General features: G+C 30.6%; 1 protein-coding gene across 6 annotated transcripts in view; it reads right to left on the bottom strand.

Annotated features, from left to right (window-relative positions):
- Positions 1–21,482, bottom strand: part of LOC127715253 (rho GTPase-activating protein 7-like) — a 131,273-nt gene that overhangs the window by 8,845 nt on the left and 100,946 nt on the right. For all 6 annotated transcript variants that reach the window (XM_052221271.1, XM_052221272.1, XM_052221276.1 and 3 more), the window contains 4 exons: positions 11,935–12,006; positions 9,718–9,799; positions 6,078–6,138; positions 1,870–3,043 (listed from right to left, as the gene is read on the bottom strand). In XM_052221271.1, coding sequence (XP_052077231.1) covers positions 1,870–3,043; positions 6,078–6,138; positions 9,718–9,799; positions 11,935–12,006 — 1,389 coding nt within the window. The remainder of the gene's footprint in view (positions 1–1,869; positions 3,044–6,077; positions 6,139–9,717; positions 9,800–11,934; positions 12,007–21,482) is intronic.

The raw sequence follows: 21,482 nt of genomic DNA, 5'->3' as shown, positions 1-21,482 counted from the left end.
AAATAAAATTAGATTACAAGGATACACCCTACTGTGCATACATTTAATTTATTTCATTAACTTATTTGATGTTAAACATTTGAATATTTCTTCAGGTAAAAAATTTAACAGGTATGAATTAATTAAAGTTTCATTTGATGTGGTAAACGCGCCTGTATCTATACCTGCCCGAATACACATTACATAAATAAACATAAACAATTATGTATATATATCTATGGTAACTTATGTACATTTATCATGTTAATGGTAAAATTACCTTGCCAGGTAGGTAAAAATTGTACTAATTCATGCCCATAAAACATTGTAAAACCTGAGATAGATGTGAAAATTTATGTTTTTGAAATTTTGACAGTGTCACATCAGAATAGCTGTAAATGTTCATCATTGTTAGAATCATAACAATATTATGAGTTAAATTTGTCAAAACAAACTTCCAAAGTACATCATAAATTATAAATTTTTTTGGTTTACCTCAAGTTTGTTGGTGTCATGAATGATCTAATGTAATGAACCAATCCATATGGAATGACTTTATAAGGACTTTTATTACTGCTTTAATTTTTTGTTTTTGTTTTAAAGACTTGATTTACATCAAATTTCTTAATGAAATGTTTATTAATGAACTTAGCTATGCACAGAATTTTCTGTCTTTGCTAGCCAAGGATAACAAACCAGTCCCCTCCTCTGGGGACATGATCGTAACCCTTAGCTAGCAAAGACAAGTATTGTGTAATAGATTTTAAAAAGCTGAAAATTATTTCATTGCTGTACTTCCTACATGTACATTTTGCACCGTCATTCAGTATGTCAGAAATGAAAAGTTTAAAAGTTTAGAAAAATGACTACATCAATTAGGTTACTAACCGATAGTATTAGTTTCAACATTATAACTATTACAACTTCTTAACATGCAACACAATCATTACTCACTCCTTCACAAAAATATACCATTACAAAAATTGTTACTAACAGAATAATTATGAAATCAACAACCATTCTTATTGTATGAAATTATTCATTTATAAAAATCTGATGTTGTGTTTATGATTTTGAGACAGATAGCCATTTCATATCAAAGTATAATTCATAGTGCAGAGTTCTAGAGTTAACAAACCCCTTATCTCAATGAAGACCTTTTCCCAAATTTGGTCACTTTTATGAAAAGGTGTCAACATGGAATATATACCTATAGCATTCAGTGCATTAACCACAAACACGAAATGTGGTTGTATGGTGTCAATGCCTCTTGTATGATGTAAACAAGGCTTACTTTTCACATTGTTTACATTTTAAGATGCAGTTTAACTACTCATTGCAATAAAATGGGATCAAATTTTAATGTGACAAGCAGGGTGCTGTCTAAAAATTTTGACAAGTACTTTTCATGTAACACAAGCAATATTTGTTTACTGGCTGATGACAAAAAAACAAGCTAGTTGTTACTAGTTTCTTTTTTATCTGCTATTTAATGTCCCCTTTTACAGTTTGGTTTTATAATGTGATTGTTATCAAGAAATTTTATAATGACTTTTTAATGATATAAATTAAAATAAAAGAATCCTTTAGTCGAAAAATTGTTTTTCAAAATATTTTAAAGTTCCTGGTTTATAGTCTTTTTGCCTAATCAGTATTTATCCAATACTTGACTTCCCGAAAACATTGTGAAACCTGCAGGAATTAATGTTTTAATTTTTTTGAGAACTACCTCGAAAATTAGATAACAAGTTCTAGAAAATGCTTAACCTACAGTATTCTAAAAGCGGAAATTCGGAAAAAATTATTCAGCTTCCCATTTCTTGTATAATTTTAAAAATGGAAATTCCCAAGATATCTAAAAAATTATCAATTTTATCAAATGACAATTACCTGCATCTTCACCATAAATAGCTTTATTCAGACCATTTATATCTTGGAAAAGTTTATGTAAAATATCATCCAGTTCCTCTTGTGCAGCCTCTAGATTCTCCTCTAACGGCACATTGTCATAGAAACTACCTCTATGTTCTACTCTCGGGTTCGTTGACCCTCGTCGTCGCACAGGTATTGGTGTACTGGAATCGGATTCATTGTCTTGTGAGTAACTAAAACTACCGGTTCTAAAATTGATCCCGTGTCCACTATCTTCGTTTAAAGTTTTAGGAAATTTACCAGGAACATAATCTTGTGGTAAATAGTACAAGTCAGAAGAATCGTTCCATCGATTGACACGGAATCGTTCATGTCCATATAAAGCACCGTTCTGAGATGTGATAGAAGTGTCCGAACTCGAATCACTTATAGACATTGACAGATCTAATTCTTGTAACATATTATTGTCAGTCGGAGACAAATCGTTTGGTGTAACCATAGCACTACTAGATTTATTACAAACAGTTCTATCACAGCCAGAATTAGATTTGGGTAATGTATGTACTATCGATCCAGTTGTTTGTTTATAATTTGTCGTTTCATTAGACCATGGTTCTGGTATTTCAGAAGTTTTAGCGTCTAATGGAGAACTTGTATCTAGTGGAGGAGGCATATCTTCTAATGTAGGACTTAAGTCTTTACAATTTAAATGCTTTATTTTTTCTTTCATATCAGCACTATCAATAACAGGACCACTAATCTCAACTGTATTTCCAGCAGTTCTTGGAAGTCTTTTATTTTTTCTACTTTTGAAACTCTCTACCCTTTTCAAGAAATTTTTAGCACCCTTTATCCTTTCACTAGCTGCCCTCCGTAACCTTGGACTAAACGTTACTGAGGAGATTCCATTGTCCATAGTTTTGGAATGATTATTTACACATAAATCGTCCGTAGATTTTCCCATTTCATGGTGCATCTTATGATCCAGCAAGGGACTATCCCCTGTTTCACTACTACTGTTCTGATCTGCTAACAAACTATCATTACTCAAACTAGATTTGACTGAAGTGGTTCCAGGTTGTGTGATACTAACTGCGTCTTTCAGTCCTTTACGTGACCAGCGTCGAATGTTGGGTTGATATTTCCACTTATCGCTTAAAGCACACTGTTCATCATCATCAGAATCTTCATTCTGAAAAATAAACAAAAGCTATAAAATGTTCATTTGTTATTAGATCTCCTTAACAACTCCTCAATTGAACAAAGATTATGCACACTTAACCCTTTACACAGAACACATAGCACATATTTCCCATGTCTGTATGCTTAATAAAAGCGATTTACCATAATGGTGAATCTGCAACATTTCCCATAAAAACTCCAATACCAGTAGACTATGGGTACATGTAGTTTGCCATAGACAGTAGCTATATTCTATGAATGATGCAGTTCATCTTGATCTAAATCAATATTTTATACATTTCAACAGCTGTAGCAAAGTGACTATTCCTATACACAGTATGTATAAAAGCTTGTAGCAGCTGTTTCATAGGAAATTCTTTTTTCAATACAAAATTAAAACAAAAATGACATTTCACATCAAATACTTCTACTTCTGTTATAATTAAGTCTAATTTGCATATTTTTATCAAGGTTTTGAAGTGCAATTTATCTAATTAAAGGACATTTAGTTTCGTGAATTACTTTGATCTGCCCAAAAAGACTAAAATTTTTGTCCAGGTATATCAAGAGCAAGGACAAATGTAAATAGTGTTTTAGACTATTTTATATACATTACGTTTGAAGTATAGGAAAAATTACTCTGACACAAATTACAATAATCTTTTCAGGTACACAACTCCTACCTGAGATCATCCATTTTGCAGAAATTGTAGAAAATGGACATTTTGAGAGACATTAAGCTAATATAATCCATTTTGCAGAAAATGGTGAAAATGAACATTTTGAGAGACATTGATATACAAGGTATAAAATCCAATATTTCACACTGTTTCAGCTACAGTTATTTTTTCTCCTTTCAGCAATATGACTCAGAATTGGTAATAAATTCTGGTAATCAATGGACCAGTGAGGAAATTCCAACTTAATGAATTTTAATGTTAAAACTATCCAAAGAAAAGTCTATCATGCAAAAAGATCCATTAGATATTCTATGTTTTCACTGAACTTTACCTAAAATTTCAACTTTGTAACACAACTATTTAGGTTGTTCAAAATCTACTATAATCAACATTTTAATCTTAAACCATCATATACAGATTATCTACAAGTTGATGGGTAAATTGATTTTATCAATAATATGTAAATGTTTCTAAAAGCTCCTAAGGAAATGCTTGTCCATTCCAGATAATCTCCTGTTGGTATTCAGATAAATCTTATGCATTAGTTATCTCTGCATTACACTAAGAACATAGTATCTTACATTACCATTATCATTTATTGTGAGGATGTTGAACCTAACTAAACACTGAAGTTCCAGGACAACAATATTCAATATTTCACCTGGTGTTTCTGATCACATGGTTTGTGAAATCCTACGCTAGCGTAATTTTGAGGTGTTCGGGAATTATAACGTAGGAGTCCATATAAAGGAAGATGAAACATTTCGACAATTAATCTGAGGTTTGAAAAGGTGGTGTGTAACTAAAATACATTAAACCAGATAAAGATCTTTTCATATTCCCATCAATTAAAACCTTTCTAGGCGAACAGCCAGAATCGTAAAACAGGGGAAATATGCAGTAAAAGACATATATATCCAATGTTCCGCGAAAATAACTTCTCCCACATGGGACCCAATGGAAGATATGTTTTAATATAAACTGGCGGTAACAACATGTGTCAATGATCGATTCCACTCTTTTCAACTTGTTTACAAAAATAACCTGAGAAATTTTATAATTTTAATCTTATTCTGACAAAAGTTACATCAGGCTGGATTATTATAATGACATTATGTTCAAAAGAAATGTAAATTCATTAAACTTGAGGAACGAAACAAAATGAAATCCTTTCGGTACTCTTAACAAATCATATCCTCTACTTTTGCCAACTTTTTGTGACGATAAATTAAACCTTAAAAGGATTCGTTTTTTAATTTCCTGTCATTTTAATTTTAATATTCAACTTTAAATTGCAAATGCAGGTCAACTGAGAATTTAACCTTTAAAAACCTGAAGCTGTTTTGTCCGCAGGAAAATAGTAAAGTGCAAAAAGCTTTGCATCAGATCTAAAATAATTTTTTATTAAATATTATAAAATATTCATTTCTTGAAATTCTAGTAAACAGTATAAAACGGATATCCCTTTTGGGATACAGTTAACTATCTGATTGAATATTGATATGTTTGTAAAAAAAATTCCGGAGGAATATACAATTTTTGATTTGACTTACCCTGTATATGTTAGTGCGTATTTGTACCATCCCGTCATTATTACAGAAAAACAATCGTTAATATTATCCACTCCTAAGATATTCTCTTGTTACATTCTACATATATTAAAGTTTCTTTTACAGAGGCTATACACCTGACAGAAAATCAGTCACGCAGAACACTTTTACCTGGTCATTCAACATAAGATGACAACATAATTATCATAGATAATAATATATTATAGTAATCTCCTTCAATAAAAAAACATTAACCAGGGTCAAATTTAACTTCTTTTTAATCACTGATTGACTAAAAGGTGGACATATTTTCGTGGGAGTTCTATATTTATCACTGTTAGAGAGAAAATGTTTTACAAAGGAAGTCTGAAGTGTTTGAAATGGAAAGTGTCATGGGATGTTACTAAACATGTGATGACAATTTCCTGTCAGTAAACAAATACAACATTTCTTTGAAAAGCTCATCATTTCTCCCGTTTGTAATAAACAAAAATGTTTTTCTCCCTTTAACTAGGCTGAAATAAGGTTTAAAAATGTTATTTTTGTACAAAATCTGGTGCATATTTAGATCATCAAATTTCAAAAATTGTTTCATTCAAGTCCAGTCTTCCAATTAGAAAAATCTACTGTTAAAATTTATTTTATTTCAAGGTGAAAGGTTAAGATGATTTTCTTCGTTGGTCTAGCTGAGAAAATAGTGAAAATCAATAGTATAGATTTCTGGGAGATTACAATGCAATCGGTTATTACATCAGCACAACAGTAAATGGAAACATGTATATTAGAACATAAACAAACAAATGTTGATACTTACATTTTTACGTGTAGGAGTTACTATTCTCATTATTGCACATTTGTTTAGTGTACTTAAACGTCTGAAAAAATAAATGTTAATATTTTAATCATAGGCGTGATTGTTTATTAATTTGTCATGCAATGATGCCGGATAATACTTAAAATATACATGATTTCTACTTAAACTATACACTTAATTAATTAACTGAAGCACGTGTACTCTACAGCCACGAGGAAAGCCCATGCTACAATTTCCTGAAGTTTGAGTTTGGAAGATACATCATTTCCTGAATTTTTTTTTATAATTTAGCTTTTTTATTCAACTTATGTTACAATCTTGACAATCATTTTTGTTTTCCAGGAAAATATTTCTATATAGCTATTAAAAATACAGGTTATGTGACTTAAAGCAACAATATCATCTTATCTATTCATATATAAAATATGTGTTTTCCTACCTTGCAGCAAAAATATGTAACTAGATCCAAAACAATTTCATACAAAAACAAAACTTATAGCAGTTACCACCAGCATTGACGTACTAGAGGAGTGGACACAATATACAATATTGGTCATAATTGTCACTGACCAATGTCCATCAAGTTTACAGTATCCATGTAATCAATTACCGAAGGTGTTGAATAACAAAACATTTGTTATAGTTTGATTAACACTTGAGGAAGGTCAGTATCGTCATAAAAGTCAACTGTTGACCATTCGGATTAATTTATGCAAAAACACTCAAAAGAACCTGAAGTGGTGACTGACCAGGTGAGAAAAATTATCGGTGAGCCAGGTGTGCTTTGCAGGGTGATAAATACTTATCAAAATATTGTCATCTTAATTCATGTCGGGTTTGTTTATATCATTTATGAAATTCAAAAAGAAAAACGCCCATATATAATCACAGTAAATAAATTACAAACTTTACACAGGCTTAGGTGTAAGCTGTAATACCCATAGGTTTTACGTAGTTCTATCACAAATTCTTTATAGAAGAGAACATCTTGACACTAATTTTCTTAAATATGACATTATTGTAGGAAGTTTACAGATTAATGTTGGCTTTTTAATCCACTTGTAAGCGAACCTCCCTAAATGATAAAATGAAACTAACAATTTATCATAGGAAAATATTGGTCAATTATCAATTACTCTGATGAATTTTTGAAAACACAATTTAAATTTCATTAAATTTCTAAAAAATTATAAAACTTACTACGATTTGGTATGAACTTATATTTTTTCCTTACCATAGGTTATGAATCTTGTCATTTACTGAAAACTGATAATTCCTTATTAAATTCTTCTTACAATATTCCATATATGTGAGGCACTAATATCATAAGTTTTGTAACACAACTTCATGAACAATAATATTTGCTAAGTCCTTAACTATTATAAAGGTTTCAATTGAAGTAATTTTGACTTTGTGCCACAAATTAGAAGAAAACGTTACCTAATCCCTATTGTTTTAACAATCACCTGTTCAGGTAGTAATACCTTTGTTTTAAACTTTAAAGTATTTCTTTGATGTTTTAGTTTTAACTACTAATTGATCTTTTGTTTTTTGTAATGACAATGACATGACAATGATGTTTGATCCCTGCAAGTCAAATGATAATTAACAGGAAATCAGTCTTGTCACTTTTGTTATGGAGAATTTTACTTAAAGTAAATTTGTAAATATGTCAATATCTTAAAATCACCTGTAAAGTAATGTTAATTTTTTTTAAATGTTTATTTCAAATTGTCAAATGCGTAAATTTGAAATTTAAAAAAAAGTTTTAAAGAAGTCATACTTCAGTGAAAAAATATAAACATTTTATTTCATATAAATGAAGAATAAATCAAAACTCAAATAAATTCTAAAAATTTCAAACTTCCATAAATTTCATATGCAAATTTTCCACTTACTTTTGAATACTTTGAAGTCCATTAAGAAACAAAACGATTTATAACAAAACAAAATGTTTTCATACTTTTTACTGAAACTACCTGAAGGTTGATGACCCTCTAATTTGTGTAATGTAACACCTTTCTATAATAGGGATACCTATCACATGGGGTAAAACCTACAAAGGCAATGACTTATACAAAGGTATGAATATCCTGCCTTTAATGTCTTTCACTATGTGTGGCTTAACACATTATCATTATTCCTTCCCCTTGTAAGATCTTAGCGCTAAAATGACCACTAAAGGCGTTACATCAAATCACATAGTTTAGCAATAAATTTCAAATCAATTTTTAAACAGACCACCATTATATTTTTAACATAAAATTGGGATAATCGTAATTCAATTTAAATTTTTCAACTGAAAAATAATAGCATTTATAAATTTTTGTGATATATTTATTCATGGAAATCTTTTTTAAAAAAAATTACAAAAAAACTCCATATTTGTGAACCTACCGTCAAATATGTGACGACAGCCATTTGTTAGGCGCCTAAACATGAACTTTAAAGTATTAATTTAATATCATTACATCTAATATAGCAATAACAGCTAATTAAATATTCTGAATAATTTTTATTGTTTAAACAGTGGTTCTATTGGGCAAAGTATTTGCATTAGTTCGATAGTATCTTCCAGAAAACCATCTCCGATATTTATAGACCCTATGTTAACAATTTACTGTCAGATGATACCCAACTAAAGAGGTTTTTAAGTGGGGGAAGATGTGGAATATGATTTATCTACTTGTATATATCTATGACACCATGTCGTAATAAAAAAACTTCCACTTACAAATGCATTTTATATACTTTTTGACAAATAAAATTAGCTAACTGTCATTTAAAAGTAAGTGGTCAAATCCTGTAGGAATATTTCTAGCTAAAAATCCCCTTAAATAACTACAGGACATCATATGACTTGCAGAAATGTAAAGGTTTTATTTTTAACAATGTAACATTATCCAATTAAAGATTAATTACCATGATATTGGACAACAATGGCTCTATGACAGTCCAATTATTAACATGATTAAACAGATTGGAAATTAATTTAATGCCACATCATATTATTTAAAATCAATGGTTTTAAGTGATAAACCTATCATAGTATCAAATATATAAAGCAGGGTGGGGACTACTTCATAAATACCATCAATACTATGGGCTTGAATAAAAGATCAAAACATTAGATATTAAACTCATCATAAATTATACACATGATATTAAAGGTGTTACAACAGATTTTGATCCTACCATGACCTTCATTAATAACTTAAGTTTAAAATATTGAAGTCATATAAATTAAAAAGAAAAAAATGTGCACAGCTTGTATGGGGGCTTATTTACACATTTTTTAAGGCAGCCTGAACATCTTTTTCTCTCGGGAATTATAGGAGTTATCTTAAGCTTATGGCCTAAACAGACAGGACATATACGAAGATAAGAATGCAAGCTGGATAAAAATAGGATGGAATTAAGAACCAAAAATATCAAAAAATCAAATATATTGAAAAACCAAGGACTTGGTGATATTTGTATCTTTCATCTTCAAACATAGTACTGGCCTTCCTTCAAGATATCAAAATTTCATACTTTTTCCAATCAATATTGACATGTTAAATTCTTTTTTAATAGTTTCTTCACATTTGTGATTTCCCTTCCCCCCAGAGATGCTAAACTTGTAACCAATCATACCAACCTGATCAGAGGTTGCATGGAGTCTCTGTCCAGAAAGTCATGGTCTTTTTCCACTGAAATGATGTCAACTGGAAACTGACCATCTGAAGAACAAACACTAAACATTATATCACAACTTATTAAACACACAAAATATCAAGTTTCACGACAAATGCTAGAATCCTGCATATTCACAATGATTGCATTTTGTTTGTATAAATTACACCCTTTTTTAATAGGTCCAATTATTTAAAATTGTCTGTCAAAATTTACAATTTTGTGAGCAATATCGTTTCTTTACTCTCATTATACAGAATATTCCATCTGAAACATTTCTTTAACAAATCTGACAATGGAACAATTTCAAATTACAACTAATTTGAGAAATCAAGTTTGCAATTAATTTTCAAATGAAGCATTTCCGTTGAATTCTGTGAACACCAATGTTAACTAAGCAAAAAAACATTTGATGTAAAATTAGAAGTTATCCTGTGTAATCGGAGTCTGATAAAATTTGGCATGTGGTTTGGTAAGGTGAAATTCTATATGTTATGGATCAAATTTGTAATGACAGAGGGTAAGTGTAGAAATATCCATGGCAGAACTCCAACGATGCACCAACCTATGGTTAAAGGTATTATTTTACAATTTAAGGTGGTTAAAAAACTTCTACCTATTTGTAAAACATTTTCAGTGGATAACAACCGAAAGATGATTTTGAAATTCAACTTAATAATATTTTTATAAAAGAGTTTTTTTTCAATACAATATGTGCAATATACCAAAATTCTGGAAAAAAAAGATTGGTTCATTATGGGACTAATACAGTGTATCTATTGGTCACAGGTGCATGCGATGGTTTTATGATATATACAATCAATTGAAAAATTATACAAATTTTGGAGGGCAAATGATCTCTTGAAATTTTGAACTATATGTTTTGGAAGAAATATATATCAAAGTTTTGGAAAATAAATGAATATTATGATTTAATTTTGTGTCTTTTAAGCAAAATTTTTCAAATAAAGAGACATATTGTGTTTGTTTGGCAAAAAAAATGTTTAAATGCATAGCCCATGAAAAAGTCATAAGACTACAAGATGCTCTGATAAAAGTAGACCTTAAAAAAAGTTTTTATAAGGGTTCTTTTTAAGAAGAGTTTGATGGAGTTTTACACTTTTTAAGTTTAAAGTATAACCTATTAACCTATATATTGGTATCTACGTGCAAAAATAGACACTTTTTTCTTATTCTGTTTTTGCTCTCTTTATGCTAGATCAGGTATGTCACAGCTGTGCTATTTGATTTTCCATACAGTACTTGTTTTTTTTTGATGAATCGTAATTCTATTTTAACAGTTATGTCAATTCAAAGTCAGCTTGTTCTACAATGACCTAAAGATTTACAAAATTTAATGAAAATCGGTGAAAAGAGAAATAAACCAAGCTAAAAGATAACAAATTCAAAATCTGAATAAAACTTCAAAATTAAATTAAAAGCTTGACTTTTAAATGAAAAGCATCAAAACAAGTAAGGAATTTATCATAATGCAATTTCCTGTTTACGATAAAGGCTTTATTTGTTGGCTTTGCCTCTATTATTTTTATCTATGTAAAGACGAATCTAATCCACAGCGTTTTAATATTCTATATTGGTATGAAGTATTTGACGTTTGAAGGACCTAGCCCTGGCTTAAGCGTGATTGACCCGTTCCTTATATAGAGTAATACTGCTATTTTAATGGACGGGTTTCAAAGATGATAGGTGTATATGTGATATATGTATTATGCATAGTCATGTACTTGGGACAAACAGATAAATTCATATTCAAATTTCAACATTGCAATGAAGACAAATCTTTGTTCAAATAATATAAAATTGCAATATATCCTTATTTAAATAAATTTCCAATATCAGTTTCTTAATATATTTTTCAATTATTTGATACTTTTACAAATTCATTTCACAATATCCAGACAATAATACATTTGTGAGTACCCCACGGTGGTAATAACATAAATACACAGATCGTGAGAGGAATGCTCTATCGGTCATTTCTCGAGAGAAATTCAAATCCATGTTAATATAAAAGAAACAAACATGGTTATTAAAGGCTTTACTCCTTACCATTTCTGGGCCATGCTACCGAAATTCTTACACAATTTAAACGTATTATCTTGTCATATATGATATTTAAATATGTGTCGTATTAGACTTCCACAAGGTCGGAACAACTTACCTTCATACATCTGAGCATACTGAGGGAATCCGGCTTCTTTTAACCATCTAGTAGCTTCTACGGCTTCCACTTCTGAAATGAGAAAAAAAAATCATAAGTATAAGTTAATTTAAAACCAAAAGCAGGGAAAAAGTACATGTATTGGATATTCATATTGGGCTCTACAAACCCCTCAAAAGACAACAGCAAAACAAATAAATGTTAATAAAATTCAAACCAAAAGAATGGCACAAATATTGAATATATATATATTTGGCTCTGCAAACACTTTTGAAGACTACAGCAAAATAAATCGGTCATATAAGAATAGACTTTTTGTGACAGCTTGCAGAAGAAGACAAAGGGTGTTATAACCCACTGTAATATTGATCCTATTGTGTAATAAATAACCTTATAAAGGGCAGTAAATTGAGAGGGATTATAAAGTCATGTGGTTCTAGTGTCATTAAAATCCCCACCAACTAACATCAACCTTTGAAGAATTCCTCTCATTGTGTAAGACCATAAACACTGCATATTTGTAAATTTCATTAACACCTTGTACCTGTATTAATAATTCCTTTGATGTCTACCTGTAGGACATCAGTTCTTTAAAACAGGTATATCCTCATATAATATATATCAAGGACAAATTTCATCAATTTTGATTAATTCAAGCAAATAATTTGTTAAGGAAAAAAACCTGCAATATACCAACGAACTACTCTATATAGGTTAACTGCTCTAGTGTGCAATTTGTACATTCATAAAATTTTATATAATTGCTCATGTATTTATCAATTTTTAAATTCATATTGAAGAAGCTAATCTGACAAATATCTCAAATTTTTTATGCATCTTATCAAACATGAACTTTAACTCATCATAGCAAGTCTGTTCTTGAATGACAAATGTTTACTTCAATCTCTGCATGAAATATATATTTGTGTTTTACTTGTGCTTCACAGCAACAAGATTCTTTCATGATCCATTCAGAAACTTGTTCCAAATTCTAATCCACATGATAAATATAGCATCTCGATTTTTATTTCTGAAACCTTATACTATCATGGCAGGTATTATAATGTTTGTTCGTGCAGTATTTATAGAACACTCTAGGTAAGATCTGTAAAATCAACAATCAACGCCCAATGCTATTGTCCAGTATCCCCCAATGCTTTTGTCCAGTATCATTGACCACTTACTTAAAAGAGTGTCGGCAATAAAAGAAAAGGATAGTGAAAGCAAACAAATTAAACCCTCAGGAAACAAAAATAGCCGACTTAAAAATAACGTCCACTTTACCCTGCTGAAGGAAAAGTCAACTAAAGAATAAATAAACAATGACTTATCAAAACTTCCTGTATCGATATCTGAAATCGTGACCCATCAAGAGATCCGTCATATGATAATACCTGGATCTTCTAATAATCTCTTCCAGAAAAAAAGACTTGTCAATATCAAATATGAAATTTTCAGTATCTTTCCAGTGCTTCCTCCTATAACATTTATAAGTCTATGTTGAGGTCATTTCCCCTTAATTAAATTTATTTCTTCTACAGGATCATGTTTAAGCAATGAAATAAATGCAATGAAAGAAATTACACAGTTGTATCAAATTTAACAAAACTGTGTATGAATTTTAGCAATATGCTATACCTAATGATCTGATTTTTTTCTTAAGTATTTACAATACTGTAGTTTTAATACAGGTTTTCCTAAAATCTTATAAGGGAGATCAATTTTTAAAACTTCAGCTCTGAAAATTCCTAATCACTGCCCAACAAGAAAAGCCTATTGAGTAAAGCCAACATTGATTTAACTCCCTAACACAAAAATGAATTTTATAAATTTTTAACAATCATACAAATACTTTTATAAATTGCTTTTCTAAAGCACCTTTTTCATAATAATTAAGATATCTGATAAAAAAAGAAAAATGAAAACATTTTTTATCAAATATTTGACTGATACGAGGGAAATGACTTTGTTTATGACTGAATTATTGAAACACACATAGATTTTACCATAATAAGATCACTTTCAATTACATCATGATCAAAACCTTGGCATTACTTTACAACCTCAACAAGACTATGTAAGGAATATTCTGTATAACTTTATCAAAAATGAGATAAAACTTGTTGATTCAAGCCTCTCATAAATACATTTATATGTTAGATTATGACGGGATATCATAAGAAATGTAAACCCAATACGTCTATGATACGGTATAAATATCAGTATGATACAGTAACAATATAATGCAGGATGACCGATTTGTTATATGTGATATTTATATTAGAAATGGAGGAATGAAGTTCTTGGTCCAAATATTTTAGGTATTATCTTTATTGAAATACAATCATATAGACAATCTATTTCCAACATACTTGCACATGAAAAGATTATTTTGATAGGTTTTCAACTTTTCAATGTTCAATTTTGCTAAGTGAAAAAATCTTCAAATAATCTCGAAAGAATTATAGTACTTCCAGCATGTCCAGAAACTTTTAAAAAATGTAAGAAATTAAAATAAAAAGTTAAAAGTCCACAGAGACCACAGGCATAAACTGCAGATCCAAAGTTTTAGTTTATGGTGACAGGTCTTGCATACAATAATTTTGACTATTAAATCGTTTGAAAAATCTAAAAGAAAACTTTGAAATATCTAAACTATGTTTGTCAATGGTCACACGGCTACTTGCACATGTCACTATTTTACTAAACTATATGAAAAAAACAAACATTTTTAAATTACCTTTTTGTTTGTATTTTTTACATCCAATAAAACACATAGAGGACTTAATGCTGCAAAAATCTGGTAGAGACATCTTCCTCTGACAGTCATTAGAATGCTTTAATTCAGGATCGTACAGACACTTAGACAGAAGTTTCAAAGCTGTCAAACTAGACATGTCAGGATATTTGTACACTGCCACAAACTACAAATGTTTTGCCGTCTAAAGTCATGTTCAACAAATGAACCCTCTTAATCAAATATCTCTGTTCTTTTTTTTTATAAAACATTCAAATCATTGACCATTCAGAAAATTGCCTTGATAAATCTTTTGACTTTTTCACCTGTACAAAGAGCCCTTAATCACGTCAGTAGTGAAACCTTAGAAAAATGTCTTTTTTCAACTTAATCACAGTCAGCAAAATATTGTTTGTTACTTGAACAGATAGTGTCACCATGTTATGTTGAGCAGGAAATTATATTTTTATATAGGATTTCACATCAACCAACTTTTCTTCCAATTTGATAATAATGATTATATAAGAATGAAAATTTAAGAATTTTCAGCAGGTTTACAGTTGTTACAGGAAATTACTATTCCTTTGTCGCACTACAATCTACACCTTAGCGGTAATATTTCAATCAGGAAAATGTCTTTCCTTTGTTTAAATTATTAAAAAAAATATGAATAATTACAAAACCAGCACACTACTCTATAATTAATATCCGGAAACACTCCTTTGTTATGTCACCAGTTGTTATAAAATATCATAAACACAATCCAACAGCTGCCCAAGAAAACTGGTTCTAACAGCCATGTTTACGTAAATCATTTTGCACATCATCTTCAGCAAGAATAGATTTCAAGTATTGAGGAATATTTCCTAGTCAATGTTAGAAACTAAAAATCGTAGGCTTTCAAAAAAAGCCTGTGTCGACAGTCCATGGAATATATGTCAACTGGTTAATCAGATACCCCTGTTATCTATCAAACTATTCAATATGGTCAAACCTTTACCTGGCATTATACAGGGATAAATAAATGTTACCAAGATTTCTATTTGTCTACAAACATCGGAGTACAATATCTCTTGTTTGTTTTACGAAACTGGACTCATGTCATAATATGAACATTGTAAAATTCTAAAACAAACTTCTCTCTTTAATTACAACCTCCTGATTGAGCCTACATCTCAAAATCATATACAAATACTCAAATACCTGGAACTTTATACATATATATATGGTTCCCACCAGATCTGAGAAGCAAGTTAGGATACAATTTTGATATCCACAGACCCAATAAATCACTCTTTTGTCTCTTCAACAATTACATATAGGGGTTCTAGTACAAATTACAATAGGGCAATTAACATTTTAACCTTCCTTTGGCACTACAACATAAATTAGTTTTTGTTAACAATTATAAAGGTGCTCTGGAAATTAATAAAAATTCTCAAACTGCATTTTAAAATGAAAATTGAAGAAGTTAAAAACACTCGACTTATATTAAAGTACTGAAATGAATAATTCAAAAGAAGAACAATTCAAAATAGCTGAGAACATTAATTATAAAGTTTATAGTAAAATGTCATGGCTTTAATTTGCATACATTTTCTGTTTTTCTTTTGTTCCATTCATCATGTTTGTATTAATTGAACTTGAAAGGTCAAGCAGTACAATGACACATGTCCTCTACGCTTACATCTGTTAAGTCAACTATGCACACCTAACTCTACAATAGGGATGAAAGAACCTTAGTGAGCGCGCTCACATACCCCACGTCCCCACATTGTCATTGGAGAAATAAAATAAGTGTAAGAAAAAAAAAATTGTATCAGAAAAAAAAATTGAATCGTAATTTCCTGTCAATATGCACATCTAAATAGTATGTCCTTATTATCTACACAGTTTCATGAAATTCTGTTGTGTGGTTTGAGAGGAGTTGCGATGACAAAAGGTTGCAGTAGTATATTGGGCAAATAAGTTCAAGGGAGCGTAACTCCTGGAAAAAAAATTGAATCGTAATTTCCTGTCGATATGCACATCTACGTAGTATGTCCTTATTATCTGAAAAGGTTTCATGAAATTCTGTTGTGTGGTTTGAGAGGAGCTGCGATGACAAAAGGTTGCAGTAGTATATTAGGCAAATAAGTTCAAAGGGGCGTAACTCCTGGAAAAAAAAATTGAATCGTAATTTCCTGTCGATATGCACATCTACATAGTATGTCCTTATTATCTGAAAAGGTTTCATGAAATTCTGTTGTGTGGTTTGAGAGGAGTTGTGATGACAAAAGGTTGCAGTAGTATATTGGGCAAATAAGTTCAAAGGGGCGTAACTCCTGGAAAAAAAATTGAATCGTAATTTCCTGTCGATATGCACATCTACGTAATATGTCCTTATTATCTGAAAAGGTTTCATGAAATTCTGTTGTGTGGTTTGAGAGTAGTTGCGATGACAAACTGTTGCAGTAGTACATTAAAGTAAGTAAGTTCAAAGGGGTGTAACTCCTAGAAAAAGAATTGAATTGTAATTTCCTGTCGATATGCACAACTACATAGTATGTCCTTATTATCTAAAAAGGTTTCCTGAAATTCTGTTGTGTGGTTTGAGAGGAGTTGCGATGACAAGAAACAGGACTGACGGACGGACAGACGGGTCAAAAACATTATACCCGCCGCAACTCGTTGCGTGGGGTATAAATATATATACTAAATAGCAATGCACTCAACAGGATACTTTAAGAGAGGGGTTAGGGGGGGGGGGGGGGGGGCTCTTTAACGACAGCAGCACTCATTTGGTGCAAGCAAAGAAAGTAATGGGTGAAACCAGATTTAATTGGAAAGCTCAACATCTGTCATCGGACTTATTCTGTGAAAATGGTCAATTGTTATGTAAGGTATCTTACAAATATTGATTGAAATTGATTTCTTTTGAAATACAGTTCATGGTTTTAAAGGAAATGGTCTTGTATGAGCTCCCAATAAAAGTTATTACTTGTATACAAAAGAAAAAGAAGCATTAATAATGAAATAGTTTTCTGTGCTGGACTTCTCTGAACATATTATCTATATCGTAAATCGCCACATGTATTTCCATCTATAATCCAATGCCTGTGTACTTTATCAAAATTAAAACTTCACCTTCACATCTAAGTCCTATATTTATTATACTATTCTTATTATGGACGAATATATCATGTAAACGTGTGCCAGGCAGAGTACGGGAAATCTTGTATCTAGGCATTATATGAATGTGTATTGGAATGACGATTGAGTCACCATTAGATTGATAAGTATTGATTTGTAGTTCTCTTTCTCAATTATTGTATACATGTAATCCCTCATACAATCTACTTAATCAAGGTCCTTAGTGATAATATTCCCGATTGATGGTACACAAATATGTGATAGTATTGGTCTAAATGTACCAAGAGTAGTCTCCCCTTGCAACTGTTTCTATTGAATAACTTGTAAACTTATATTTCTTAAGAAATAAATCTTGCAAAACTTTAATGGTTAGTAAAATAATTTTAGTTCTAATTCTAAAATCTTAGTCTCATGTTTCTTAGTTTTAAATGGTGTCTTGATACCAAAAGGTTTACAATGTTTCTTGATAGCAGCAGTCCATAGAACATAGGAAAATAAAAGATTCATAGCTAAGTTTGATTTTATAGTGATAAATCATGTCACTTGGACATGGCCAAGCACAGTGATGTAAACTATTTTGATTTATTTGTCCAGGTCTATTTATAAAATTTGACTATATCCCAGTCCAAATATAACCTATCTGTGCAAACTGGACTAAAATTCATATTTAATTTGTTTCAGTCAAATATCTGGCTATTTGATGTAGCCATAATAAAAGATTTGTTGATATTTCATGTGGTATTTTTAACACCCGCGACAGGAAAGTATTTAGCCTGACCATATAGACACAAACCATTGCCCAGTTTCCTTTATTAATAAATACTACATGTAATCGAGATGTGAGAGTTTTGTTAAGCCTGTGTAAACGGACAAATCAAATAATAACCACTTTTTAAGTGGTCAGTTTAAAAACTCTTACAACAACGATTGAATTATCCTGAGGACTTTTTCTTGTGGCTTGCTACATGCCTAGCATTCTTGTAGATAGAGGACAATATTTAATAAAATAAACAATGCACTATGACAAAGTAATGCAAAATGTTTACTACTTAAAACTGTAATTACATATAAACTTTGAAAAACATTCTTAGTAGTTGCCCTTCACAACTTACATATTTTTTGGCACTATTTGCTAAACCATGACACTATTTAATGTGTGTGTGACTTTCATATTAATGATATTCTCTAACTTAAACTAAGTAGCTTAACATATACATCTTGACAAAAGTTTCTGTCAGTTTTGTTTTATTCACATGGATATTAAAATGCTCTGATAAACTTTCAGATGCAAAAACATATAGGTAAATGTGTTTAAATTATGCCACAGTGATATTTCAATGTCATGTTGTTAACTTCGTTTTACTGTGTTATGTATTTTGTTTCTTAGATATATGAAATATAAGTTTAGATTGGTAAGGGCAGGGGGAGAGAAGGGCGTATTTTTAGCCCAAATAAGGATTTTTCATAGCTGTCTGTGTGATTATTATCTAGAGCCAGGTGGTTGTTGTTTCTGGTGTAATTGTCTGTATACGAGTTGGTTGTTGTTTCTGGTGTAATTGTCTGTATACACGTATAATTGTCTGTATGAGTTGGTTGTTGTTTCTGGTGCAATTGTCTGTATGAGTTGGTTGTTGTTTCTGGTGTAATTGTCTGTATAAGAGTTGGTTGTTGTTTCTGGTGTAATTGTCTGTATATGACTTGGTTGTTGTTTCTGGTGTAATTGTCTGTATACAAGTTGGTTGTTGTTTCTGGTGTAATTGTCTGTATATGAGTTGGTTGTTATTTCTGGTGTAATTGTCTGTATACGCGTATAATTGTCTGTATGAGTTGGTTGTTGTTTCTGGTGTAATTGTCTGTATAAGAGTTGGTTGTTGTTTCTGGTGTAATTGTCTGTATACACGTTGGTTGTTGTTTCTGGTGTAATTGTCTGTATATGACTTGGTTGTTGTTTCTGGTGTAATTGTCTGTATACGAGTTGGTTGTTGTTTCTGGTGTAATTGTCTGTATATGAGTTGGTTGTTGTTTCTGGTGTAATTGTCTGTATACGCGTATAATTGTCTGTATGACTTGGTTGTTGTTTCTGGTGTAATTGTCAGTATATGCGTTGGTTGTTGTTTCTGGTGTAATTGTCTGTATACGAGTTGGTTGTTGTTTCTGGTGTAATTGTCTGTATATGAGTTGGTTGTTGTTTCTGGTGTAATTGTCTGTATACGAGTTGGTTGTTGTTTCTGGTGTAATTGTCTGTATATGAGTTGGTTGCTGTATCCTTTATTTTTGTTTTTGTTTTTTTCCTTTCAGAATTGTTTATTGCAGTAACCCTTAACACGCTATTTAAGGTCCAAAACTATTTTGAGTATTTATGACCATCTACTTCAAAAGACTACTGAAAATAAAATTCTTGATAAAAAGTAAATTTATTGTCACTTAACGCTATAATTGTTCACTTACTCAAACAAAAGCTAGGTCAAGGATTCCATAAAAAAACAGTTTTATCAAAACTGTCCACTATATATATTTAATAAGCATTTTACACCTAACAGTGACCAGCACATAAAAATGTCAAACAACTTTGAAGAGGGTTTATTTTTCCTATGATGTATGGTATTACACCTAGTCTTGTTATTTTTCACCCTATTTAAAAGATGTCAGAAATTTAAATAGGACATTAAAGACATTTTTCAAGTGTAAAATTGATGTCCATAATTCATTCAAATTTTGTGATTTTGGACAGATAAGTTCTCACATATTTATCATAATTTTGAAATCTGATTTTATCTTGTTGACAAATGTATATTTCTACTAACAATCATGATGAATAGGTTTTTGTTGGAATTGACAGTAAAAATCTCCGAGGTCAAAGTTGAAATTCATTCATATAAAACTGTCAAAAATATAATAATTTGAACAAATACAAAGAACCAAAACAAGTAAAAATTCATAAGACAATAGTGTACTACATATAGTTTACAAGTTCCAAAGTTACCAATAAAGACCAACCAAAAACACATCCTTCCTATGGTACTCCTAGAGAGAACAGGTGATTAAGGTGAAAAGTATCTTACATATTGCTTGCACCTGCAGCACAGGTGATTCCTACAGATAACCTATGGATGCCCTTAAAGATAAGAGTTATCTTTCTTATATATTGAAATATTAGCAATTCTTTGTACATCAGTGCAAATCAATTTTCCTTTAAAAAGAGCTTTCTAGAAACAAAAAAAAGAAAACAAAATTTTGGCTTGTGAGAAAATTTTCAACTCTTCACCTCAAATATCATAGATCACTGTTCAACACATTCTGATCTCATTAAGAATGTTAGAGGATGCATTATCATGAACAACTTTCTACTACCCCTTACATGTTGACATTTTGACTTCTATCTGACCATAAAGTAAAGTTTAACACCTGTAAAAATTCCCTTTGATCTTCCAGGTTAGCTAATTTGTACCTGTACAGGAAGTCAAAGATAGAATGACACAAAATGGTTATCATAGAGGATTTATACATAACCTACATCTGATACCATACTTTTCCTACTCAACTAATCATTGTGATACTCAGTTTTGCATAAATTTCTACTAATTTTGGTTTTAAATTTTTATTCATAACATTAACTAAACCCTACTAAAATATCCAATGACCACTTATCACAAGGTTGTCTTTATTCTTTAATGGTCAT

The sequence above is a fragment of the Mytilus californianus genome, unplaced genomic scaffold, assembly GCF_021869535.1.
Source record: "Mytilus californianus isolate M0D057914Y unplaced genomic scaffold, xbMytCali1.0.p SCAF_9, whole genome shotgun sequence".
Classification (NCBI taxonomy): domain Eukaryota; kingdom Metazoa; phylum Mollusca; class Bivalvia; order Mytilida; family Mytilidae; genus Mytilus; species Mytilus californianus.
This window is presented reverse-complemented; position numbering and strand designations above follow the sequence as displayed.